General features: G+C 42.9%; 2 protein-coding genes across 4 annotated transcripts; one reads left to right on the top strand and one right to left on the bottom strand.

Moving 5' to 3' along the window:
- The first annotated feature begins 361 nt into the window (after positions 1–361).
- LOC121488496 (cytochrome c oxidase assembly protein COX20, mitochondrial) lies at positions 362–7,514 on the top strand. Of its 2 annotated transcripts, none has more exons than XM_041750948.1 (4): positions 362–585; positions 6,319–6,433; positions 6,533–6,592; positions 7,261–7,456. In XM_041750948.1, the coding sequence occupies exons 1-3, from the start codon at positions 439–441 to the stop codon at positions 6,559–6,561; spliced, it is 291 nt and encodes a 96-aa protein (XP_041606882.1). In that variant the 5' UTR covers positions 362–438; the 3' UTR covers positions 6,562–6,592; positions 7,261–7,456. The 2 variants fall into 2 exon arrangements, with proteins under 2 accessions (XP_041606882.1, XP_041606881.1); XM_041750947.1 differs by having other exon boundaries at positions 424–585; positions 6,529–6,592; positions 7,261–7,514.
- Positions 7,515–16,531: 9,017 nt separating this feature from the next.
- HNRNPU (heterogeneous nuclear ribonucleoprotein U) lies at positions 16,532–26,771 on the bottom strand. 2 transcript variants are annotated; one of them, XM_041750945.1, is made up of 14 exons: positions 25,870–26,771; positions 24,842–24,953; positions 24,684–24,757; positions 22,495–22,634; positions 21,812–21,911; positions 21,292–21,404; positions 20,687–20,950; positions 20,281–20,400; positions 19,729–19,857; positions 19,470–19,638; positions 18,977–19,231; positions 18,501–18,685; positions 18,070–18,141; positions 16,532–17,653 (listed from the first exon to the last, which is right to left on the bottom strand). In XM_041750945.1, the coding sequence occupies exons 1-14, from the start codon at positions 26,558–26,560 to the stop codon at positions 17,600–17,602; spliced, it is 2,478 nt and encodes an 825-aa protein (XP_041606879.1). In that variant the 5' UTR covers positions 26,561–26,771; the 3' UTR covers positions 16,532–17,599. The 2 variants fall into 2 exon arrangements, with proteins under 2 accessions (XP_041606879.1, XP_041606880.1); XM_041750946.1 differs by having other exon boundaries at positions 25,927–26,771.
- Between the last annotated feature and the right edge of the window lie 209 nt (positions 26,772–26,980).

Here is a 26,980-nt window from a genome sequence, read left to right as displayed (position 1 = left end):
GAGCGAGCACAGGCCGGCTTCCGGGATGGCGGGCCGGGGCTGAGGGCGGGCTGGGCCGCCGACCCGGCCGCGGGGCACGCGCGCAGGACAAAGCGGCGGCGGCGCGCCCGCTGCCCCGGCCCCGCCCCGCGCGCGCACCCGACGCTCAGGCACGCAGGCGCGCGCCCGCGGTCGACGGTTAGAAATGGCGGTCGGGGCGGAAGGAGGGGGCTGGGGCGGGAAGCGGCGCGGGCTCGAGGCGCCAGGGCGGACCCGCCGAGGATCCTGGTGCAGGAGCGTCTCTCGAGCCGCCCTCCCTTCTCGGCCCCAACCCCTTTGGGCTGCGGAGAGCCCCCCGGGGGGAAGGCGTCACCAGTTGGTTTAAACAAAGGAGACGGCCCCCCAGCTCAGGCGACGGCTCGGCACGGCCACTGCAGAGACGCAGAAACGTTCCCTAAAATGGCGGCGGGCGCGCGGGGGCGGGGCGGGCGCGCGGGGGCGGGGCTGGCGGGGCTTCCGCTCGCGGCGCGGACGGGGCGGGGCCGCAGGCGCCCACCGGAAGCCATGGCCGCCACGCCGGAGCCCGGCGAGCCCACCAAGGGGAAGGTAAAGGGGCAACGGGGCGCGTCTCCCGGGCCCCCAGGGCCGGTCGCGGTCAGCACTCCGCGGGGGCCCCGCGACTGCTGCGAGCCCTGGAAGCGGGGCTGTGCCCCGGGGAACGCGGGCCCGGGCGGGGGGGCGGCGGGAGGGCTCGGCGTCTCCCTTCCGCGTGCGCTACTCTGTGAACCGCCCGGTTTCGCCTCCGCGTGCGGCGAGGATGCCTTGGCCGGGCCGACCCCGCCGGCGTGCGACCCTCGGGCCCCCCTCCCCGCCACATCTCAGCAGGTCTCGTTTCCGTCCGCCTCGAGCTCCTGCAGGGACCCCGTGCACGTCCTCGGTGCTTGACCGATAGCAGATGTTCAGAAAGCAGAAAACCATTTTTCAGTAGTAAGCTCAGAAAGAGGTTACCACTGGCTCGGTGATGAGACATCCCCCCACCCCACCCCCGCTGCCCGAAGGCTCCTCGTCCCCAGATTTAGGATGTGCCCTCTTCGGCTCGGAAAGGTTTCTACTCCCAAGTTTCTGCTTTTCTGGAACTTTCCCATGTAGCTTTGGCCAAGATCAAATGGTTAATATGAGTAGATGATAGATAAGTGATTTCCAGATTTAATATCAAAACACGTTTTGTCAGTTTCGACATGTTTGGTCCTTTTTGTTTTTAATGCCTCACCTACTATTTGGAAGATGCTTAATGTAACCAAGTTTACCCAAGAGGCACCCGAACTACATAAATACTGGGACCCCTCTCATCTCTGAATGTCACCTTTCATAGGACATAACTGCCAACATTTAAGGCTCATTAAATATGGGTTAGCCCTTTAAAAAAATGGAATGAAAGGATAATATTGACCTGTTTAATTGGTCCATCATTAGTAAAACAAAATACTATAGTTGGTGAAGTGCATAGGTACAAGCCCTAAACCTGAGCGCCATAAGATTTGTGTGGCAGGGGCTTAAAAAGTCTGATAAACATTGTTCACGAATTACTAGTATCAAAGCTCACCAAGGAGATTAAAAAATTTAGATAACAAGCTTTGAATTAGGAGCCCAGGGTAACATCAGAAAAGGAAGCATGCAGTTTTTTAAAGAATCTTTCAGTGGTCATTGCAGTGCAATCCAGGGATTATTAGCATCAGCAAAACCTAAGGTAAAAACGGAAGTTACCAAACTGATAGAACCCTTAAATACTCTGCTCCCATTCTTTGTACTCCAGGAAACTTGAAAATATGGAACTTAGCAGGTGCCTACTAGGAAAGAAAGTGCTGCAGGTAAATTCTAAATTTACTAATAAACCCATTCAAAAAATAGAGGACCTACTGAGTATTAGGCCTTAAACTAAGAACTTAGGACACAGCCTTGATCAAAACAGGCAAAATATTCCTTGTGAAACTCACATTCTACTGTAGGAATCAAACAAAAAGGAAATCAGAATTTACTGAACCAATCATGCAGAGATCTGAGAAAAAAGCAGTGTGTGTGTGCTGCGCTGTAACCAATCCCACCTGTCAGGAGGAGCTGGTGTACCTAGATGGGGAGGACAGGAGAAATATAGGAAAGGAGGGTGGTGCAGGTCATGCAGGGCCTTCACAGCAGTTTTAAGGCAAGGAGGGTTTTCAGAGAACACTGATCTAATCATCTGAGTGAAATCAAGAGCTTTAAGATACTGTGAGAGATGATGGTAGCCTGGGAGTAACAGCAGTGGAGGTGAGAAGCCTTTTAAGTTCAGGATGATTTGGCTCATGTACATCCTGGACTTGCTGATGCAGTGGATATGGGTTTGATGAAGGAATCAAGGTTTTTGGTCTGCAGATTGGTTGAGTAAGTGATGCCTGAAAAATAATTCTGAAATACTAAACTCAGGATGCTTTTGCATACAAAAGGTGTTGATGAATTAGACAAAAACTTGGGAGAGGTTAGGTGTGATTTGCAAATTTGGGAGTCTGTCATCCTGGGAATGGCATTTAATTGAAAGCCCTACATTCAGAGTGGGCAGGGGCAGTTCTTCAACCTGAGAGTTCATCAGAGGGGGGAACAGCAACAAAACTGCCAGAAAATAGTGGAAAACCAGGCAGCCTTGACCAACCCTTTGAAGCCAAGAAAAGAAAATGTCTCAAAAACAAATGATGTTTGCCACATGTGCTGATGGAGAGTGGTAGATTTTACAGTCTGTCTCAACCAAGCTGCAGCGGTGGAGTGTAGGGATAAATGCCTTTTTGAAGGAATTAAAGGGAGGAGAGGCTTACAACACATAAGATTACTTTAGTTTTGCAGTGAAAGGGAGCGAAAAATGGGATCATAACTTAGGAGGCTGGGGGGAGGGGAGTTTGTCAAGAGAGATGGGGTTTAGACTACAGAGAGAATGGTGCAAATGAGGAAGGGGTAATCCTTGAGTGGTGAAGAGCGGAATTAACTGCAGTTAGGACTGGGTTTAAATAGGAAGGGGCCGGTTCCCCTTAGGCAGCGAGAGGAAAGGAAAGGGCACTGGTGCAGGGACGTTTGGCAGTGGGAGGGGAGGTGGCTCTAACTCAATGTTTCTTTAAACTGGCAGCCCAGCTTAGAAATCTCTTCTGACCATCCCTTAGTTCCATCAAGGTGAGCTGGAAAAGCTGCTTTTTTAAATCTAAGCTTAAAAATTTCATGGGGCATCTGGCTGGTTCAGTTGGCAGAGCCTAGGATACTTGGCCTTGGGGTCATGAATTTGAGCCCCATGTTGGGTGTAGCTTATTAGTTGAGGGGAAAAAATCTTAAAATTTTCAAGACTTCTACGAAGTCTAAAATGTCCTTAGTTTAAGGGCTTAAGTTTTTTAAAGCAAAAGTTAAACCTTAAAGTTGCAGACTCCGTAGGGAATAAAAATGTGAAAAGCCCGTACATCCTAAGAAGAACTACTTCGAAGGGACTTAACCAAGGCTGAAAATTCTCCATTAGTAGCAGCAGTAGAGAGGCCTAGTGTGCTCTTAAAAATCAGTCTGTGTGTTCCTACCCAGTTTGGATACAAATTGCAGATACACGGTTATGTACTTAGTCCTGTTACCTCCCAGATGTGACCTCTGGGAATAGTCTCCTTCCCAAGCTTCGGTTTTCTCATTATGAACCAAAGGGTTAAGTGACAGTGGAAAGGGGGTCTGGTCAACTCCCCCTTCCTGCCTGCCAGCTCAAAACAGCCAGGCTCAGGAGAGGAGGGGGTAAGAGGTGCACAAGGGATGTAAGGGGCCTGGCACGAACAGCCCCCCACCAGCTCTACATTGTGACATCGGTTAATGAGGCCAGCGTTGGTATCTTAATCTCACCACTACTGACACTAGTTTTTATTGGGTGTGGTGCCGATAAATGTACTGGAGAATGTTTGGTAGCAACATCCTTGGCCTGTATCCACGTTGGGTTTTAAAAGGTTCCATTTTGAAAAACATGTAACTTCTGTTAAGGCGTCTTTTTAAACAAGCTGATTATTTTTTCTAAAATTGGAGATAGATAGGAGGGGAGGGGCAGAGGGAGAGGCTGCAAAGCATACCTGCTGCTGGGTCCTGACCGACCCAGTCAGACCCTTAACCGAATGTGCCAATGAAGGCGCCCCAAAATAAACTGGTGATTTTAAAAGATTTTTGAGAGCCCTGGGAGGGGAATGGCAAGCAGACTCCACACTAAGCAGAGCCGCATGGCTCAATCACACCACCTCAAGATCATGACCCCCAACCAAAAATAGAGGCTTGGCTGACTGAGCCATTCCCCAAAACACTTAACTTACTCTTCTTCTAAACGGTATCTAAAAGCTGTTTCCCCAATCGGGTGGATTCTTTGGAGGGGGAGGAGGTCGAAGCCTTCACATTTTCTAAACTTCAATCCCATGGCTGATGGCAGGCCGGAGTCGATCTGAGGGGGCAAACTTGAAAACCTCTAGTCTCCTAGCTGACTTAAGCAGCGCTATTTCAGTATTTGGCAACTGTGATACTTCTTGAAGCATTTTGTCCAAGTGTCCCAGTAAGATATTGCTTGCAGATTCAGGTGTATCCTCAAGTAACTCTAGAGGACTCTATGAAAGGAGACCCACATGAAGCAGCCATGGTGCAGGGTGTGTGGCAGCCAACCTACTTAGAACCCTCTGCCCAAACGTGAAAGCCATCAGGACTTCCTATCCTGGGGTTCTTGAGGTGTCGGGCTCACTTGCATCTTAAGACCTAAAGTGGGCACTAATCACTACCTCTGGTCCTCCCCTAGGAAGACAGGGTGGTAAGGTGGGGCATTTAGCCCTCAGCTGAAATGTCAAGTCTAACAGAATGCCAGACGGCCTGTGGAGTGTAGAGTGGCTCGCCCTCCCACCCACCAGGACTGTGTTCCACATTTCTTGCCCTGAGTTTTTTCTGAATGAAATGAAAAGCCTAGAAGATTTAAATCCCCCAATCTCTAAGAAAGTCTATAACTATAATAATGAGCACCTGGTATGTCTGGGGGTGGGGGAAGGACAAGGACAACAAAGTTTTTTAAAAAAAGGAATAATCAGGAAAATAGTTTTTGCTTTATTACGAACCAAATCACACTCTTTTCTGGCAGCGGTTTTGAGCCAAAGAAGCAAACAGGAAAAGATATAATCAAAGAACACTGTAATTCAGCCTGTAATCTTGACTTGGCGTTTTATAATGTCCTTTCTTCATCTCTTCCAGTCTTTTTCCCCTTCACACTACCTTTTAGGTGTTGGCTTAAAGTCCTGCTTCATACAAACCTTTAAATGGACAAATTGGCTTTTTTTAAAAGCTACATTGCTGACAACTTGCTTTTAAGCAAGTTCTAGGAAACCGTCTCATTAAGTTTTCTAAAAAAAAAAAAACCCTTAATAGGAATGCCAGTGAAACAAGTTATGACTTTAATAACCTGTCCTGCCCTTCCAAACCCCTAAAATAGTTCCATTTGACATTTACATTAAGACGTGAAGCTTAAGCTGGCAGTATCTTTTTAATCAGGATCAAGACCATGTCCATAAATCCAATGAAGACTGTATGTAGAGTGTAAAACTCATTGATTTTAAGCACTTGAAGGAATTTCAATTATCACCTAACCAATGCCTTTATTACAGATGGAGGGCCACAGAAATTAAAAGAGATTTAAAAATATATGTGATAGCAGTAAGTGGCAGAGCCAAGACAAAACCCTATGAATTTTCAGCTTTTCCCATCACACCTTCTGTCCCCTAAGTGTGGTCATTATATCCTTCAACAAAGAAATACAGTCAAGTGCAATTTCTTATCACAGGCAAGGAAACAGGAGATATATTGCACACATCTTTAATACAAATAAAATCTGTAGTCCTTTCTCTATTTGGAACATAGTTATAAAGCAAACATGGTTAGAATGATTTTACTTTTTCCCATTTTATGCTTCCCAAATTAACAAAACAGGTGCTTTTTAATCTGGTTCCCAGATCATCTCATACAAATGCCTAAAGAGCTTGTAAAAGTAACAGGATGTTATTTCCAAACCAGTTAGTAAACTATGGCACTAATACCATAATTTAATTGGTTTAGGTGTAAGCTGTTCTGCTTGTTAAAAGAGCTTTCTGGTCAGATTGTCAAGGTTTCCCATTTAAAGATTCAGATTGCAGGCCAAAGCTGATGACCAAAGATGGTAAACAAGATTCACAGCTGTCACAGAGCACATACTCTTGGCTTAATTTTGCCCAAACCAAACTACCCTGAAATAATATATTTCCTTGTTCAATCCAGGTTCTTTTCTATTCTATTTTATCCTAGCCCTTTAAGCTCCTAGGAATTTTAGATGTTGAAAACATTCCCTGTGCACGGGATTCAGTATTGTATGGTTCGTTAGGATCGGTTGTGGCTGGCCTTGGACATTTTTTGCTAACTAGTGAGTATGTTTTTTTTTATGTATGACAAACACTTTCTAAATGGACTGATAATGGCAGTGTGTAACTTAATTACAGTGATTGTGCTTTTTGACAGGTAGGATTAGAAGATCATGTGACGTTGGAGTAGGAGGATTTATCTTGGTGACTTTAGGATGCTGGTATGTGTACTAAGTAATTTAAGAAGATCCAGGATCCAGGATTAGCTATTTCGAGCACATGCTCTTTTCCAGAAGACTCCCACCACCCCCCTCAGTGGGTTTTTGTTTTTAGTTTTTAATTTTTAATGGAAACTTGTCTTACAAAATCATACTGCTGGGGTGCCTTTAAGTTTATCTACGGAGACACGTTGTATGCCATTTGTCAAATGACCAGATAAATGTTTGATATTCATTTAGGAAGGCCTCAACCTTTTTTTCTGCTTAACATTAGCCTGAAGCTCATTTCTTGCTCATAGCACATTCGAAAACGCTACTTTATGTGTTCACAACTAACAAAACACATTGCATGAATTTCGTGTTTTGAGCCCCCCCCCCCAAGCCAGACCCAAAGAATACAGTCTATGTAAGGTTCCATTTGGTGAGGTTCTATAAGTAAAACTAAGCTTAAACATGATAAAAAGCCTCATTTATGTGAAACCTACCTTAATAATGTGTTTATAGCTATTTTTGACACTGAACCACCCCAAATAGCACTCCAAATTAAAATGGTTGTATTTTCCATCTTAGAAGAAGGGAAGATCTGCAAACATCTTAAATTGTTACTATAAATTTCAAACTTGTTTCTAGAAGAACTTTTATTAAAAATGGCTCATTCATGTTCTTTTAAGGTTCCACTGTAGGTATAATTATGCAAAGCTAAGAATCCAGGAAAGAATTGCCAGAGATGGAATTAAAAATAAGATTTTGTACGAAAGTACCCACCTTGATCCTGAAAGAAAACCAACCACTGACAAGAACAGCAGCTGAGCAGTCTCAAGCATCAGAATACAACTCTGGAGTCAGAATAAAGTAGAGGACACTCTATTAAGCCTCGTATGTACCATTACTTTCAATCAAGTAAATAAAGGATGTGTTGGTTGTAGTCTCCCTTTCTTGGACACTTGTATGCATACCCACTAACTTAACTCTGGCCCTTTACTACTGCTGGTAAGAGCACACAGTGAGTGGACTTGCCAAATTTAGCAACCTAACATGTGGAGAAAAGAGTGGGAATAATGGCATTTCAAGAAACACCATCTCTCCCGGTTGGATTTTCAAAGTCCCTAAACAAAAATCACAACTGTATTACCCTTTTAAAGGTGAGGGAATGCTTCCTGGTTTCTAAAGACTTACCACTAAGGATTTTTTGACTTTGCAAACCATTTTTGAAAATGTAAGAAATGGAAGAACAGCGGCAAACAGTGCATACAATAGGTAGGTCATCTCCCCAAAAGTAAAGATGGTTTTTAAATGCTGTCAACTTATAGAAGTATGCAGTGTTTTAATTTTTTAAATGGAATTTATAACTACACACATGGCACACATAAAAATATTTCCAGACTTTGATGCAAAGGGAGGAAAAACCCACAAGATCACACACATATTATCACATTAATAAAAGTCATTTATATAATTCAACCCACTGCCATTATAAAAGGCAAAAAAAAAAAAAAAGGGCACCCGAGTCCATAGCATTCATTCATTCAGGGGAGAAAAAAAAAACCATAAAACTCTCCCTTTCCAAAGCAGTGAAATACTTTTGTTTTAATGTCAACATTACTTTAAGAAAATCGTTTAAATACAAAAAAACACAAACTACAGGTGTTCCTGGTTAAGGAATGATAATGACAAAAGACCAGTGACAGGATTCTGGCATTATTAATGGTCCTATTATATGGTTATCACAGAGAGCTACAGAAAGAGTAAAGTGAAAAGCTATCCTGAAACTTTATTTTGTTCTCTTATCACTTTTCAAGGAGTATTGGGGGGGGGGGGGTTGCTCAGTTCTGTTCACATGAGGGAGCATTTTTTTCCCTCCTACGCCCACCTTTCCTGTGGCCATCCTTTTGAGGGGCAGAACACACAGGCTCTGTGATTTACCAAATGCCATTGTCCAGCACATGCCCTGAGGTGTTTTTATTGATGCTAATCATCTTGTAGCCACCAAAGGCAGGATTTGGACACTAATTAGGAAAGGTTGTTAGAAAGGAAGTCAGTTCCCAAGAACATCTGTCCACTCTATTGATACAAATCAGACTTGAATCCAGTTTGTTACTCCGACTAGTCACTTATTTTAAGGGGCAACACCATATCTGCATGAGTAGGGGGCAGAGGACTCATCCAACCTGACCTCTGACCAGCTGTTTGTGCAGGCCACTTACATAGTCCGTTTCCGTGTACAATGGATGCAAAGCATAAAATTGGGCGATTAGATTAACTGAATTCCCGCCTAACTCTCCCGTACTATTATTACATCTTACCCTGAGTAAGAGAAACCTCTCTTGGCTGGCAAAAATTTCCAAGGCCTTCACCAATAACAAGGTTAGTTCATTTTCACAGCAGAATGCATAAATTGGAGACCTGGATAAAAACAAAGTGGTGACATACTTACTTGGATAACTTAAAATACCATTTAGCAAGTTTACGTGGTTATTAATTAGTACTTCGTATTTCTTCCCCAACGATTAAGATTACAAATGCACTAACAGATTACTGGGCTACATGTAACATGCTCCTCCCAAGTCCCCGGGCCATTGCTAGTGAACTCCAAACAGATCTTAACACTTGTACTTCTGGTCTCCAGCCCAATCTATTTACATTCTGCCTCCCAGGTTCAAGTTCCAACTGTGTGAACCCTGTGCCAATGTCCTCTCCAGCACACCTCCAGCCCCCATGACCCTAACTCACACTTCTGCTCAAACTTTGCCATTCCACTTAGAATGCCTTCCTCCTGAGGCTTCTCCCATTCCCTTCTGCTCAACTAACCTCTGAGGACAATCACCTTCTTTCTCATTTAGGTTCTCCTGCTACTAGTTGGCATTCCACTGGTCATGGATTCATGCTCATGCTTTAAGTCTTAAGTTTCTCATCAAGAACTCATCAGTTTTAATCTTTACATTCTCAAGTATCAGTCAATGCATGTTTGTTAAATTGTATTATTAAATGTTCACTGGGGTGCCTGGGTGGCTCAGTTGAGCTTCTGCCTTCAGCTCAGGGCGTGATCCCAGGGTTCTGGGATCAAATCCCACACACATCAGGCTCCCTGCAGGGAGCCTGCTTCTCCCTCTGCCTCTCATGGACAAATAAAACCTTTAAATAAATAAAATGTTCACTAGCAGGTAGAGTCCAGGTTTCCCTCAACCAAATACTTTCCAAATTATAAACTGAAGAGTAACCTACCTTCCACGCCCACTTGGGAGCCTCCAGCTGTACTGCTGCTTTCATTGTTCCATTAATTCCAAAACGTCACACTAGGTGATATAGCAGTAGATACCAGCTAAATAGCTGATTAAAATAGAATTGCGGTCATTAGTAGTTTTAAAAACTTTCTGCGGCTTTATCTATAGTATTTTGTTGAATCTTTCTAAAGTTCTATGCATTTCCCCCTTCCCTCACCCCTCCCCTTTTTTTCCTCTACTACTTGGCTTTTCCATCACAATAAAAGGACCTCAGGGAATTTAAAATTAACTAGAAGCTTTTCTCTGGACTTGTGATTTATAATGACTGAGTTTGGCAACACAAAATTTTTAACTATACCTAATACCATTATTTGATTTGCAAGCATCTTTTTAGTCTACGTACCTCTACTCCATCGCTGGTTTCCCTTTGCTTCGATTATATAATGCGAGGAGGTCTATATAATAAATTCAGGATTCCTGTTTATGCACTTTTCAGCAAAGAGCTAGGGATCAAATAGGGTTTGAATCCTTCTATTCCTAGATAAAAATCTGTAGTGGATGGGGGTCAAGACACCCCTTTAAAAGTCATGTTAATATATATTCTAGGGTACACAGAAAATCTTACGTAGAAAAATTAAAGCGGTTGCTAGAGTTCTGATTTTTAAAAGGTCCTCTAGAATACTTTTTCAAAGCATCTTAAAAATAGGGTAGCAGTCATCCAATCAGGACAATATACCAGTATCCTCTACCACCCAAATACTGGCATCCTATACAGCTTATTTGATGCAATAAGCTCCATCTTTTTCTCTTAAAATCAGGAAGCTTTAGGGACACTTATTACCAAGGTCTTAAAGTTATTACATTTTGAAGCTTGTAATGTGAGCACTACAGATGGTGTTGCAAGGAACTTTCAACTACGTCTTACTCTTCGTTTTCTAGAATATATAGGGAATTCTCCCCCAAGTATTTCTATCCTAACAAAAATAACCAGTGACACATTGTAAGCAGGTACAAATTTTAAAAGACTTCTATTGTTCCCTTTTTTTAAGTTTAGATCAAGTTAACAAACGAAATCTGTTCCAGTTTTCTAGGAATAACCTCCTTTGAGATCCACATACTATAAACCATCTTAGAGTGCCTGCCCTTAGGAAATCGAAGTAAATAATCTGCAAACACTGGTTTCTTAATGGATTGGTTTCCATAGAAATGTTTCCCCCTTTAGACTAGGAGGACAAGTCAGATGTAATGAAACCCATGCTTTGCCATCTGAATTCAAAGCTTATTTTGGAAACATGTTCTTCTAGTTGATTTTTTCCCCCTCAAATGAACAGGTTAGGCTTTTTATTTTTACCTTTAAGTCTGAAACTGAGCAGTCTGCTCTTTCAGAAGCCATTAGATTTTTAGTTGACACAGAGAACTGTATTTCATTGAACAAATCCTGACAGCTACATCTCAAATCAGTATCACAGCCAGGTCCTCTCATTTCACCAAAATACATTATCCTGGAGTATGTGGTGGGGGGGGAGAATAGAATCCCTCTAAGCTGACTTCAGGGCAAAGAGACATGCTCTGGGATTGGCACAATCAGAGGTCACACTGAGCCTTTGTATTCCTTCTGTCTTTACAATTTAAATTCACTTCCCAGTTGATTTTTCTATTGTGATATGGAGTCCTCATTCTCCAAAAGGTTCTCAACCCAGTTTCCAAATGTTTTACAAACTAATAAAAAGTATTTGTGCATTTAGCCTAGGATGCAGGTTTTGGCAAAAACAACATAGATATCCTACACTCCTCCCTCTTTCTGCATTAAAATATTTTAAGTAAACTCTGCATTAAAGTGAAGGTTTTAACAAAAAGTTAAAACAGAAGGAATGTGAACCATTAGAACCTTGAAAGGATTCGGCTCCATTTGCATACACAATCTTAAACCTATGAGAGAGGACCACCAACTGCTTAACACGCCAATTACTTCAACATTTCATGATACACAAAGGAAAAACTAGAAAACCTTTTCTTCCTGTTTAATACAATCTATACAATCTGGGTTACCAGTATTTCCTTTTCCCATCCTTTTAAATAAAATAAGGGAGTTCTAATTACGTTGATCCTGGAAGCCCAATATAACAAGTGTTAAATGTACAAGCAGCAATTAATTTGGAATACCTATTGGAATCACTGGAACACATTTAGTTGGGCCCTTTTACTCTTCCACACAGCACATTCACATGGACAGACTAAGGAAAAGGAGATGAAATTTAAATCAGCATTTTTTTTTTGCTTTATTACTTTAAAAATATATATAAAGTTGGAACCTTTTATTGTACTTGACCATGATGCTCCCACTCCCTTCACTACAAACAACTGAAATGTAAGGGTACCTTGTATTAACAGCTATCTTAAAAAATTATCCTCCAAGTTGCCATTCAAATAAACCCAACCATTCTCTGAAGTATTGATTTTACCTTCCCTTCTGTCTGTATCCCTCAGTTCTTCAAAGATCTTACATCACAGGTTAGCTAACTATACTGGCCATCTCACTGTCCTTGGCTTTTAAAATTTTTTCGCTGATGCTAATTTGTGGATATACTTCTCAAACGCTTGGCAAGTACAAAACATTTTACTGCACAAAACTGATTTTATTTCCTTTAAGACTGTGGACTATTAAAAGAAATGGCAGGAAACAGCATGCCACAAACAACAGCTCCGCGTTTATTAGGTATGTTAGCTCTCTGGCCTATAATCCCTGCAAAATCTCCAGTAGTGCAGGTTGAACTGTACATGCTCCGGGGTTAAGTGCTATGCCACAGGGATGCAATGCAATTGTTAACGGTGCAGCAGCAAATAAGGAAGTTAACTTTTCTGTAAGACATTTGTTTACCTAAACGGTTATTACCTCACCACCTTCGACTACAGAATATTGTTTTCTCATACCCACAGATCCAGCTTTGTTTAAAAAGCAAAACCCCTGTTCCTTGTCAAGATGCAAGTAAATGTTGAATCCTGGCATGAGAAGGGAGAAAACAACTGTAATTCCTAGGCAGTGATTAAGTAAATACAAACGGAAGCACACAGTTAAGGAAGGTACTTGTCCCAATAACTTACCTACCCAGTGATTACAGATGTGCTGACCTAGCAGTTATCTATTTGTTCCCTGACAAATACTGATCTGTAATCACAACTGCAATTCCCCAAGTATCTACGTCATGCCAGAAAACTGTTCTTATTCAGCTTTCCACACAGACAGCAGTTCCGGACATAACCTCACGAGATACACAGGTGTGACATTTTTAAAGTGATTCTAGGTTAACATTATGAATATAGTATTTCACAACCTACTAAGCCTTACAGACTAAATTAAGTTCTTTAGGCAACCTAATTAAATATATTCAGTCACTTCTATTTTTAGCCAACTGATGAGGATGGGACAGCATATCCTTATTTATCTAAGTGCCTACTGTGAGCCACTTCCCCCTATCTGAAAGGGCTCTTATTTGTGAGGGTTGGGGCGGGGCCTCCAGCTGCCTGCACGCTGAAATCAAAGTGTGACCACCAAATATAGTAGCATGTTTTTAGCAAAATATACTATTCAGGTAGGTTATTTCAACTATTTGACTTCACATATAAACTTAGGAATGGTCAGATCCTAGTTTTTATTTTTTACTCCCACACTCAAGAGATACATACTATTTCAATCTGAACACTTTTAGATCACTTCCACAATCCTCAAGGGTTTATTTTCAACATCAAGGTTAGTAAAGATCAGTAAGCCAAAGGTCACTCACTTCAACACGAGTTAGCTAGACAAAGGATTTTTAGGTATTGGTCTAATATGTACCTATAGCACTGGAAAACAGGGAAAAAAAAAAACGGGCATTAAAACTAAATGAAAACCACTAAACCGGCAAGACCTGCACGTCTTAGTGGAGAAGCTGAAGGGTAACAGGGCCAAGAAGATTCAAATCGAAAAAATATCCAAACAAAAGGGACATATCAGAAGGACACTGTAGTTTCAAATAAATGTTTAGGCCATTAAGGATTTGGAGACTGGCTACATGACTAATTCAAACTGCTTCAGAGAGCTAATATGCAGGGTGATTCTTATTCAAAGTACTCATTTAATATACTTTAACATTCATGCGTACCTACTGCAACCTACTGCCAAAGCCATAACCCTCCATATCCTCGCTCTATTACTAAAATGTTAAGACTGAAACCGTTTCTCTCAGAGCCCCCAGAAAACATGAACGACAAAGTTTAGGTTCAAACCATTTAAGTTTTAGGAGAATGACTTTCGTATTGTTGTATTCATCTTTCCACAGTATTTCACTACGTATTCCGGGTAATGGGACTGGAGACTTACTCTCTGCTACAAGTTCCACCCATTTTTAAAGACACTTTTTACTTCTGTGTACAGAGAGAATTAGGGAAACGATGTTTTTAGGATGTACATTTACATCTGGTATCAGAAACCAAGACTTGGGCTCTAAAGGAGGTTTATTATGCTTTCCTTAGCAGCTCATTCTGGCTTCAACATTTTAAAACTTAATAGACTCCACTAGACCTATCATCAGGTCTTTGTGACTGAAATCTATACCACTGCTTAAAGCGCTACAAAAATACTTTATAATTTGTGCAACATGCCTTACAAAAATGTTCTGAGGATACAAAGCCAATTTATATAAGCTTATAGAAAAACAAGTCCTTTAATTCGCACCAATGAATGCAAACACTAAACACGAACGTAACTGTCCGTGAAAGTCAACTCTCCAGAAGGTGAAAAATATACTAAAAATATACTTAAAATGTACTTTTTCTGGAAAAATATTTTAAGTACTTTTCAAAGAAGATAGTCTTAAAAGCTTCAACACCTGGTCAGTGCTCAGGACGTTTCACTGTCCTGTTGGGAAAGATCGGTCGAAGCAGATGTGGGCTGCTTGTTTTGTAGATTTAATATGGCTTCCTTTTGTTTCAGCATCAGGACTGAGTGGACTCCTACTTCATCCAAAGATTTCATCTTCCTCTGATAAACCTGGGTATCAGGGAGAGGTCAGTCCTGGCCTCCTGGGTCCCAGCCAGAGCCCTCTGTCAAAGGCCAGATAGGAGTGACAAGACTACCTACCTACCAACAAAAGGAACATTCTATAGGATGGTATGAGTTACTTCACTTCTATCTTGCAATGTGTGCCTTCTTTCCTGATTAACCTATTCATGTTTTCACATGATCCTAGCTGACCAATCTGATCCAATACCGGACTCAGGACGGATTGGTCCAACTGCCTGCAAACTTTCTAAGGAAGGCACCACCTAGACCAACGGTACTTATGGATATAGTTGGAAGCCTTTGTTCAGAGCTGTCTTTTGTTGTTTCGGTGTTCTGCTTGCCAGAGGTGGGCAAGAGGGGCAAAGACTAAACAAAGTTTCTCATTTACAGATCTGCTGCTACCAAATGGTAGTTCTCATTTTTCTGCCTTTTGCTTACTGTCTGGTATACTTCCCTCTTCTGAATTTCCCAAACACTAAGATTATTTCTTTTCATACATAGTTAATTCTAATCTTGACGCTGTTTCTGGAAACTTTAACATTTTCCTAGACAGTATTTTTATCTATTCCACCTTATTCTTCCCCCAAGATTTTCTGGGCTACCCAAGGCATGACAGTCTACCAAAATGCTACTTGGCCATTATTCTCCCATTGCAATTATTAAACATGAATTCCATAAGCTGCTTTAAACTAAAATACATACTCAAGATTCTTCAAAGGTACCCTAAAACACTGATGAGCAACAAAGTTTGAACTTTTTTCCCCTGAGTAAGACTGTGCAATCCTAGTGATTTTAATATATACTGAAAAAAATAGTTCATGCCAGCAGTTGCTAGCAGTAAACTGCTTAAAAAACGAAACAAAAACCACCCTCAAAACACTACCTGGGGGAAAAAAAAAAAAACTACCTGGCACCACTAAGTGTTCTTACAGTAATTACAGGAGTAGCCTTTGTTCCAAACATTAATCAACTAAACCTAGACCACCATCTAAAACTCAACTCCAGCTCAGATTGTAGCAAAATTCCTAGGAGTATGAAGAAGTTAAAGATCTGATTTAAAATAGCTTAAACAAAAATCTAAGCAAACAAATATAGACAGACCTAAACTTACCAGAAGCAACCTGAAACAACAAAACACTAGACTGAAGTTTTAGTTCTACAGTTTGACTCCTGATTCCTCACTTCACATCAGTGAGGGTCCTTTAGAAGATTAAGTGTTCTGTGCAAACCCAATAGAATTACAAGTAGGGGATCTAATGTCATCACATAGCTACGGTTAAGTTAGCAGTGTTGTGTAGTAGTGAAATCAAGGACTGGCTTGCATGATGGCTTCTAAAAGCATCGGTTCCCAGCGTTTCACGTATTAGATAGGTGCATATAAGATATTCAGTTGAGGACAGCCATTAGCATTTTGTAAAGATGGTAAACTGAGTGTAAACTTCTCCCAGCCAGTACACCATTTCCCCTCATTAAAATGTTAAGTCATCTGGGGGGGGAGGGGAAGAATTCAACTTTACTTCATAATTCAATTGTCAGTATACATTTAAGTTTTTAAAACCTAAATGTTCCAAGTACAGAGTAAAGAATAAGCTGTCCAGAAAGCACACACTTAAGTTTTCTCCTCTTGGGAGTTTTATAAAGGGATTTTGAACCTTGATGGCGAGAATCCCAAAACGAGAGTAAAATGAATTCTTTTTATTGCAAACAAACGTCTAAATTAATTTCTCCACCCACTTTCTTTAGAAAGAAAAAGAAATCAGCAGGCTAAGGAGATACCCATTCAAGAACTGACATGATTAAAAATTAAGATATAAATGGGTGACTCACAATTTCATTAGCTTACAAAGATGGTGGAGTTAACTACTACAAGCACACTAGTTATACAGTATTTTGTGGGAGAAGGGCATACAGACATAGCTAACTTCATATAGATCCCATTAGACAACTGGATTTACAACAAGTTTTTTTAATAAGAAATGGGCAAAGCCAGCTTTCTTTTCAGAATCAAAATGCAGAACAAATGGAAAAAGTATGGTATTGAACCTTCACAAGTTTGAGCCTCCACAAATAATGCAACCAAGGTTTACATTTTTAACAGCCCTTCTACATACACTCCATCTTCTCGATCTCGGTTCCAAGTTTTATCTTCATTCCCAATTATGCCAATTCCATTGTTATTTAAAAAAAAGAAAAAGAAAAAGCCTTCCCAGTTATTGTCAGAAACTACTGTTGAAGCTTTCCCCCTCCACTACTCAGCAAACTACAGAGAGGATGGAGTGTACTATGAGCGGTACAGAGTCTTATGCAATTCATGAGGACTGCTTAGTCCTTACATGAATCTGGTTGCTAACATTTCTATTATATTGTGACAATGACTCCCGACTGTTATCTCTGTGAGAAATGGGGGGAGTAAATTCTTAATAAAAGACACCAGGTACAAAGCAACATTTTACTTTTGTTGTGATAAAAAAAAAAGTCACATTTTACAGATAAAATGTAGAACCCTGAAATACTGACACATTCTCTTATCGTGCACAATGCTGAGGTTCTCTTACGATTCACTTTAAAACTGCAATTAAAAATGTACAAAAAAGAAAAGAAAAAAAATCAACCCACAAAGCTTCTAAAAAAGGAACCCGCAGGCACTTCCTCTTGTGGAATGTTTAAAAAGTTAGCCTACTAAAGAAAACAGTCGACTTCTTGTGAAGGTTTTGGAGAAATATGTATCAGTTCGTTTTATTTGGGTATTCAATAATATCCTTGGTGATAATGCTGACTCCATGGCTTCTGACCCCAGAATTGCTGTAAGAGAAAATTTTTTTTTTAAAGAAAAAACATCAATAAGCCACTCAAACTGCTTTTAGGAAATGACAATCTAATTCAGAGTAATTGCTGGAAACAAATTTATACCTGTCATACCTCTGATTTCTACCAAACCAGATTTAGTCAGTATTAATATCCCATTATTATCAATAAAGACATTACAAAAGGAAACACATCATGACTTGGTTAGTTTATACAATTAAAGCTAGCAATAAAAAGAAACGTATGTATTGAAGAATATTTTATCATAACGTTAAATTACAGCAAACCACCTAATATTCACACCTTGCCCTGTAACACTTACAAACACTCCAAACCCTGGACAAGTTTTTCAAGACTGATTCTTACGAACTTAAAGTACAATGAATGGCCTGAGCACATAAGAAATTACTTACACCCTGCTGCCACTGGTTGTAGCCCTGAGATTGATTTTTGTAGCCACGATTGTTTCCTCGTCCTCTGAAGTTCTGGGGGAGTGGGGATGGGGACGGAAAAAAAAAATAAACTTCTTTAAGGACTCCGGACACAGCTCATTAGAAGGTCTGTACATGAGGGAGGCAAGCAGCACAATTACTAAGCTCTGGGCACCCTCTGCTGGTTTGTTCTCAGGTGGGTCATTTATAAGGGATCACCTGCCTCATCGCTAGTCTATGCACCTGAAAATCAAAATGATGTGGGCCTCATCTTACCCTCACTAGTCTTTCTTAGGTCACCGCATACAGACATACAGTGTTGCTTACAATTCTTACTAAGGCTAACACAAAACTACAATTTTCCAGGCTAAATCACACAAATCATCAGTGCCTAAAGCAATCTCAATCATTACCTGGTTGTAGTTCCCTCTGTTAGGCATTCCACCTCTGTTGTAGTTCCCTCTGTTTGAATAACCTCCTCGGCTGGGAAACACAGGGCCCCGAGGGTACGGATAGCCAATCCCGCCACTGCCACCGCCACCGCCACCTCTCTGAGGCATGTTGCCCCTCCTATTATATCCACCACGATTCCCAGGAGCTGCAAATAAGAGATGTTTAGCTTAACAGTGTGCTGCATCTCTGGACCAGTCCTTTATTAAAAAAGAAAAATCACTTTGAAAACAAGAACAATGCTTCATTTAATCATTCAGAGACCCTACCCTTGTTCATCAAATCACAAGATTTTAAACCAGTTCCTCGGGCAGCAGGTACAGCGCAAGGGTCAAGACATGGGAGGTCAAACCCTGCTAACAGCGCCAGGCTCCCAGCCCTGAGAGCACCACCCAGGGATGCAGCCCCACTGCAGGCCCCCGTGCCCAAGCACACTTGCCTCCTCCTCGGAAGGTGCCGCCACGCATGTTGAAGCCACCACGGCCTCTGTGGCCGCCACCCCTGTTGAACTGGTTCTTGCCACTCTTGTTTTTATTGCTCTTCTTTGAACCTGTGTTCTGTTTCTTTTCTGGTGGGAGAGCCTTTTTGCTTTCCTCCTTATATTGCTCCAAAAGTTTCTGGGCTTCCTCCTTTTGCAGTTCAACATAGGTTATTTCATCAAAGCACTCGGCTACCTCTGGCAGCGTGAAGTTTCCTACAAGGAGTAAGACCAGATTAGCTAAAACCTCACAACTCCCACAACTTTGAAGCCTAAACTGAGTGGCTTTGATTCTTTGAAACCCACACTGTGCTGCCTGCTCAGCTTTACAAACACGTTTTCCTAAAAACAGAAATAAACCAAAAATGTTCATTTCCATTGAAGATAATCTGAACCGACAGTAGTTCATGGACACAAAAAAGATTTAACACAGTAACAAAACTAAATTTCATGCCTTTCATTTTGAGGACCGCGTGTTCTGGTAGGTCTTTGCCCTCTACTTCTGCCTTCTTCTGCGTTCTTTGCTTGTAGTCTTCATCTTTCGGGCAAACTACAACAGCTTTTCGTTGGAAGCCTGCAAACAGGCACATTTTTCTCCTCTGGGCAGCAGCAGACACATTTGTCTTGAAAACAAAGTTTGATAACCCATATATTAGCTCCACATGAAACCCCACAATCCATTCTTTTTTTCCAACCTCAAAGATACAGTTTACCTGATCCAGAATGAAATTTCGTTTCTTGCGGGCAGCAATCTCAATAAACTTCCCAAGACACTGGGGAGCTCTCTGCAACAGTGTGTTCAATTTTCCAGTATCAGCCATCTGCTTCTTAAACCCCGCCACCTGTTTTAAAAGTTAAAGTTCCTTTGAACTTGTGGATGAAGCTTGGGTTTTTTTAGTATCAGCTTAGATCTATGCAGAAATCAGACATTTTCAAATTTAAATAGTCCCTTTCCTCATCATTATGATAAGTCACTTAACCATGTCACAAAATCCTCTGCTCTTCAGTTCTTTCTTAGCTACTAACTGCTTAGTAGTTCAAAAAATTTTACAGAAAAAAATAAAGCCTAGCCAGTGGAAGGCACTTCACCTTACACATAAATGCAATTTACCTTACATCCTCCTACTTTAACCAAGATAACTTGGCCAAACTCTTTATCTCTAAAACAGGAACACAAAATGCATAAAGGCAACAGGCAAAAAAAAGTTGGAGTATCTTTTGGTCTTTTCAAAGTGCTGAGAACACACTATAAATACGTTACTTACCATCATCTTATCCATTATGGTGTTTGTTCCAAGAATGTTGTATTTACCAGGATTTTCTGCTGCATGTTTAGTAACCCAGGTGGTTTTCCCAGCTCCAGGCAAGCCAATCATCATAACCACCTAGAGTAAGAAAAAACAATATTTCACTTATCACCAGAGCCATCTAAGAATTCCCTACGTGTTTTTTAAAAGCATAAGAGCCCGGTTTAGATTTTCATTGCCCTAAAAGCAAAGGGAAGTTTTAGAAACTCAATACTATATAAAGAACACAGCTACTAAGAGAAAAATCACTGGCTGGTAACAATCATGGCAGAATCAAACAGATTAATCATCCAGAACTTCCAAGTGTAATTTTTGCCAAACAAAAGTATTCTTCAAATGCTTAAGGAAAAAACATTTTACTTACCTCACAATCTTTCTTCTCTTCAGGCCCCTTTGGTCCTCTAACTCGATCCTCTAAGGGGACATTCTGGATAAAAGTATAATCTTCCGGTATTGGAAAATATGGCTTTTCCTTCTGACCAAAATTAAATTCAACTGCACAGTTGTGGCAGAGAACATGCGGGAAGAGTGGCCTTCCAGCAAGAATTTCCTTACTGATTTTGAAGGCAACACCAAGATCCTGTCCATTCTTTGCATAGGAGAGTTCTACTTCATCACTTTCAAAGTTCTGTTAAATAGGAAAAAAGTTAAGTTTTTTAATCTGCCTCCTTTAAACTTCCTTAAAAAAAAAAAAACAACTCAAAATTGAAAGCAATGAAGCTCATCCAATAAAAAATGTATTTATAAGTTAAATGTTAGGAGCTTTGTAACACTTATGAAAACTAAAACATTTGTATCTAGAAGCAGAAACAATGCTGCCTTCATAAACAGACTAGATTTTCAGGCCAACTTCATGTTAAGTAGTTTTCAGGGGGAACAGGTTAGTATTGAAAGCAGAGGTTGATATAACAAAAAAAATTTTAATAATTCTCACTTTTAAAATAGAAATTTGGGTGACTTATGACTTACAGCAAAACATGTAATCACATCATTTTCATCAAATTTCTCTCCATAATCTTCAGTCTCACAATTGCATGTTTTTATTCCTTTAAGAGAATACCCGTAAGAAAATTCTTCTTCACCTAAGAAAATAAATGAACTTTCATGAAATCGATTGTTCAAAACAGTCCCATGACCCACATATTTTAATATTCAAGATACAATCAAGAGAAAGGAGTACATAATCTAACATTCTTCCACTTACACTTTACCTAGATGTAGAAAATTGAGAGCTAGGTGGGTTATATAACTATCTGAAAAATTGCACATCATGGGATAGTGGCTTTTAACCACTGGTCATAAAATAAGTAACCAAAAAGGGGAGAGAAAAAAAAAAAACCCTCAAGTCAGTTGATACATGCTAGTTATCATTCACAACTAAAATAACAAAATGGATTAAAAACAGGCAGGTTTAGAAAGCCTCTAGTCTAACTACTGAAATCAGACCCTAAACACACATGAGCACATACTACTCAAAAGGAAACTTTACCAAGCAACATTCCACTTGTGGTTAGTGACCAGCCAATCCGAACTTCATGTATGTCAATATCTTTTGTATATAAATGCCTTACTGGGATCTTCTCTGTAACCTGAAAAATCAAATCATAAATGATTACAAAGAAGATAAACCCCTGACCCCTTGTTTACTTCATCTGGGCTGTGGGCTAATTCTTCTCTGTCTACTAACAGGAAGAGACCAATTCTACTTCACCCTCTCTCCCCTACATTTACAAGAACTTTAAAAATTGACAGAAGAGCTTGGAACTTGAGCCGAAAACATTCAAGTCCTTGATCGACTCACATTTAAAAGAACTGTTAAAAGTTCAAAGATTACAGATTCTTGACTCAAAAACCAATTAAAGTATACGTTCAACAGGTTTTGCTATGGAACAAAACCCAAAGCTTAAATCAAATTATTTTTAAACCCTTCATGGGCTTTTCAAGAGCTTGATAAAAAAAAGAGTAACCTAAATAAAGACAGGCTGACCCTACAATAGAAATTTCTAATGTAACAGATATAGTTAACTGCCATAAAGAAAGGTTTTTCCAAGTCTCTTTCAATCCACAGAAACTTCAAAGATAAAAAGTTCCAATGACACTATGAAGTGTCAGGCAAATGGTAACTCAGAGGTTCTTTGAAAAAAATTTAAAAAACCATGAAACTGCTTTTACCTTCATCTCAAAACAGACTTTGCCTTTTGACACACCATAAGATGCCCTTCCTCCAGCCCAAAGAAAAGCAAAACTCTCCATAGTGAGGGAAGAAGCACTGAGGCGGTCTCTTGATATTTTAAAATGTAGATCACAATTATCTGTAATTATATCAAATACCATATTATTTCTTTTGACATCCAATGCAAATACATCTGCTACATCAACAAAACCTGGTTATTATATTCTTGCATATTTCCTCCTAAAGCTGCATTGGGACACACTGCTTCTACAGATCATGCTGCTGATCTTCACTTTAGGCCCCACACCCACCAAGTCACTCTCACCAAATTATGAACTAAAGTGTAAACTGCCTACAAAACCAAAACACCAAATTTAACGTGTATACTAAGTATATAAATTAATCAAGACAATGTGACATGGGATACATACCTGCTCTGCTCTTTACCTTGATTTAGAGGCAAGCAGTAGAGGATAGCAGGAAATCAAAGTGAAGCATGCCAGAACCAGGTAGAATTTACCAGTGCCACAATAAAACTGAAGGGAGGCCATGACCACACACTTTAAATACAGGAGTGTGAGCTGCTTGTTGATCCTGTGCTTTGTGATTTTAAAACACCGGGGGCTCTAGACCCTAAGTTCTCACACTGTGAAGAAGGCAGCCTCAACCTAGCCAAATGCAAACCTGCTTGTCGACACTTAATATTACAGCATTTTAGCTCCCTTTTCCCCAGGCCAGAGGGTCAGTCAATAACAACGGGGGATTATCCCTTTGAGGATTACCCAAATCCCAAAGAAAGGTCCTTAACCTAGCTATCTTTGGGTCAGTGGCTCATTAGCATGCACCTTCTTGGAGTTTGCATCGCAAGTTAAAAACCCGTTTTCTTATGCTTTTATTGAGGACAGGAAATTAGATCTACAGCTTGGGATTCTCCTTAAATGAGCTTAGGTCTCAAGAATACTGACAGAATTTTCAATTCGACCAACTGTGTTTGAACCCAATATAGATAGCAACAAATTAAGTTGATGTTCCTAGATAATCAGCTAAAACCCCATCTACTTGGGCGGTAGCATCACTTCTGGAAGCACTGCTTCACTATCTTGCCAATTCCAACTTAGTCATATTTAAAAGCAATGGAACTATTTAAAATAAAACTCTCACATCAACGATTTTTCCACGTGCAGTTTTTTTTTCTTTTAAACGATTCCCTTAGCTCAACTACCTGTTAAGGGTATTTAATAAGAACTCAAGAGTTAACATTTACATTGTGACAAATCTTGCTAAAAATAATTTGTATTGGAAAACACGGAAATCTAAACTTTAACTCCCTAGATCTATGGGGCAGGTTCACACCTGACCACCTACTTAGCAAGCCATCATTTCTAAGCTCTATTTATCAAAATGAAAGAGCTGTGCATTCTGATCAAATACTGAACAAAGTATTTTTATGCAAAATTACATATCTGACAGCCAAGGCCCATTTAGAGGTTTGCAATACTTCCTCATACTCAATTGCAACCCAACTGGGTAAAGTAGCAGTATTTACAGCGCTGCCATTGATACCATTCGCTGCTGAAGAAAGCTAGTAGCCCAGTGATAGCCCACTGCTGCTGCCCCAGGTCTTTGGAAGAAATCAACTTATGTTAAAGCAGCAGCTACTGAACTGGAATTGAGAACAAAAGAGCAGTTATTGAAAAAGTAATATTACAATCTTTTAGAATAGGGAATATACTTGTGTGCTAATGGGAAAAATCATTAATACGTATTTAACTAGCCCAAATAGCTCACTTAATAAAATGCTACCAAAAAAATTAAATTACTTTATCGTAGGAGCCTAAAAGGACAAGTTACAGGTTGTCTTACAAGTTTCCATTAGCTAACTAAACCAAAAATTGCCATTAATTTTACATTCCTATAAATGAGAACTGTCTAATCATATAAAAAATAACACCAAATTGCTGGAGCCTATAAAATTATCAATACGACACAATTGATGCTGTACTAGACATTTAGCTACCAGAATCTGAATAAAACCTTTCATCTCCCTCCTTTAAAAAAGGTAAACGGTTTACGCTAAGTATTCTGCATTTAAGTTCAGCACACTGAGTTTAAGTTCTCTAACATTTTGGCACCAAAATCGCCACATTTAGTAACTGGGGGAGGAAAGGGAAGAAACAGCTTCACTTACAAGTATCAAGACAAACCACTGTGTCATCGAAGTGCTCATCTTCTTCTTCAACAGGTGGCTGAGGAGATTTGGCTCTGAAAGACAGAATTGTCTCCTGATTCAGCTTTTCCTACCCAAGAAAGAACGGGGACGGGTAAAACTAGATCGGCATCCTCTACCTGCTATACTTGTTCTCTTCAATGTACTCAAAATATCCACGGCCATGATCTTCTCGAGGTCTTTTCACCCCTCTCTTTTTATCTCCGCCCTTCTGCTCTGTTTTGCCGTCTCCTATAACACACAACACCCCTAACATAAGGGGCCAAGCCGCGACGCAACCGGGGAAAAAGAAAAAAAAATCCCCCCTCCTGTTTGGGAAACGCAAATACTCCTAACTCCCCCGTTCTTTTCTGCAAGCGATTTCAACCGACGAATCCAACGCGAATTCAAAGAACAATCAGCTTGGAACCGGCCAGGAGCTAGTGACGCAGTCTAAAGACATTCCTAATTTTGCCAGCCTCTTCGAAGATTCGAGAAAGCTCCCGGAGCCCAACGCGGCCCAGGCCCCGAGCCCACGTGGATCCCGGAGAGAGTTCAGGAAGGGGGGAGGGGCGGGCGCGCCGGCCCGCGCGCCCGCCCCTCCCCTCCTCCCCTCCCCCACCCGGGCCCGCGTTCCCCGCGGCCGCATTGTACTGATCTTCCGCCCCGCTCTCCCCACCCGGCCCCTCCCGCCGGAAGTGACGTCACGCCGAGCCCCTGCGCTCCTTGCACAATACCGCGGCCCAGCGCCGCCAAAGCGCGCCCGCCCCGGGCCCTCGGGCCTCTCCTCTCCCCCCCCCCCCCCCCCCCCCCCCCCGAGACATGTGCCCGCACCGCGCGCACGCAGCGCAGCGGCGCCACCGCGGGCCGACCGGGCTCCCGCCCGCCGCCCGCGGCTCCTCCCCCTCCAGCGGCAGCTGCAGCTACCACCCCCACCCCCCGGCCCTCCAGCCACATAATGGAGGCGCCGCCGCCGTCGCACACGCCTAGCCCGAGGCCGCCGAGGCCTCGCGGCCGGGCGGGATTCCCCGCGCCCCCTCCCCCCGCCCCGCGCCTCCCCCGCGGCGGCCCCCGCCCCCTCCCCCCCGCGGGGCTCCGGCAGGCCTGGGGCACGGTCCCCACCCCGCGCGGGCCTCCCGCCGCGCGCAACGTACAACGCAGCACTCACCCGCCGCCGGAGCCCCGGGGCGACCGCCGCCTCCGCCGCCTTCCGCCTTCTTCTTACCTCCCGCCTGCTGCTGGCCCTGCCTCGCCCCGGGCGGCGCCACCGTCACCGCGAACAGCGAGGTGGGGCCGCTGCTCTTCCCCGCGGCCTCCTTGGCGGCCCCGCGCTGCTGTGGGGGCTGCTGTTGCGGCGTCGCCGGCGGTTGAGGCTGCTGCTCCCCGTGCCCGTTCTCGTCGCCCGCGCCTTCCTCCTCGTCGCCGAGCTCGTCCTCCCCTTCCTGGAAGCCCTGATCGTCGCCGTTCTCGTCCTCCGAGGCGGCCTCCTCCTCCTCCATCGGGCCCGCGTCGGCCGCCCCCGCGGCCCCGTTCTCCTCTCCTAGCTCCATCTGGTCGCCATCCAGGGCGGCGATCCCTTCCTCCTCCTCTTCCTCCTCTTCCTCCTCCTCGTCGCCGCCGGCCGCGGCCTCCTGCTCGAGGCCTGCTCCCGAGCGCCCGGCGGAATCCCCGCCCAGGTCTAGGCTGCCGTTCCCGGGCTCCATGGCGGGGCGGCCCCCGGCCTCCTCGTCGTCCAGCGCGGCCTGGAGGCGCTCCATGAGCTCGGCCTTGAGGCCCTTGTCGGAAAGGCGCCGCTTCTTGAGCTCCTCTTTCAGCTCCGAGACCTTCAGCTTTTTTACATTAACAGGCGAGGAACTCATGGTGAGGGCCCCGATTCACCGCTAGGCGCTGGCTCAAACTCGGCTCCGCTCCCTCGGCCACTGGTGGCGGCTGCTGCGGCTGCTCCTCGGCCCGGGCGGCGGCTGCGGCTGCGGCTAGAGGTGGGTTCGTGCTGCAGAGCGGACCCGCCTGGTGTCGAACGGCGCCAATTCCTTTCACCGAGTTCGCGAGGGAGACGCGGAGACTCGCCTGGCGCGAGCGAGCACGCAACGTCCTCTCGCAGGGGCGGCGCCGCGCACGTAATATAGGCGCCCCGCCCCCTGCGCTGACGGGAGCTCCGCTGGGGGGAGCGCGCCCGCGCCGCGGGGCCCCGCCCCCGCCCCCGCCCCCGCCCGCCCGCCCGCCCTGCCCTCCCCGCCCCCACGCCGAACCCGCCGAGAGCGCGGCGCCGGCCGCGCAGT

Source organism: Vulpes lagopus, chromosome 1 (assembly GCF_018345385.1).
Source record: "Vulpes lagopus strain Blue_001 chromosome 1, ASM1834538v1, whole genome shotgun sequence".
Lineage (NCBI taxonomy): Eukaryota > Metazoa > Chordata > Mammalia > Carnivora > Canidae > Vulpes > Vulpes lagopus.
The sequence above is the reverse complement of the archived record's forward strand: the minus strand, read 5'-3'. Positions and strand labels throughout refer to the sequence as shown.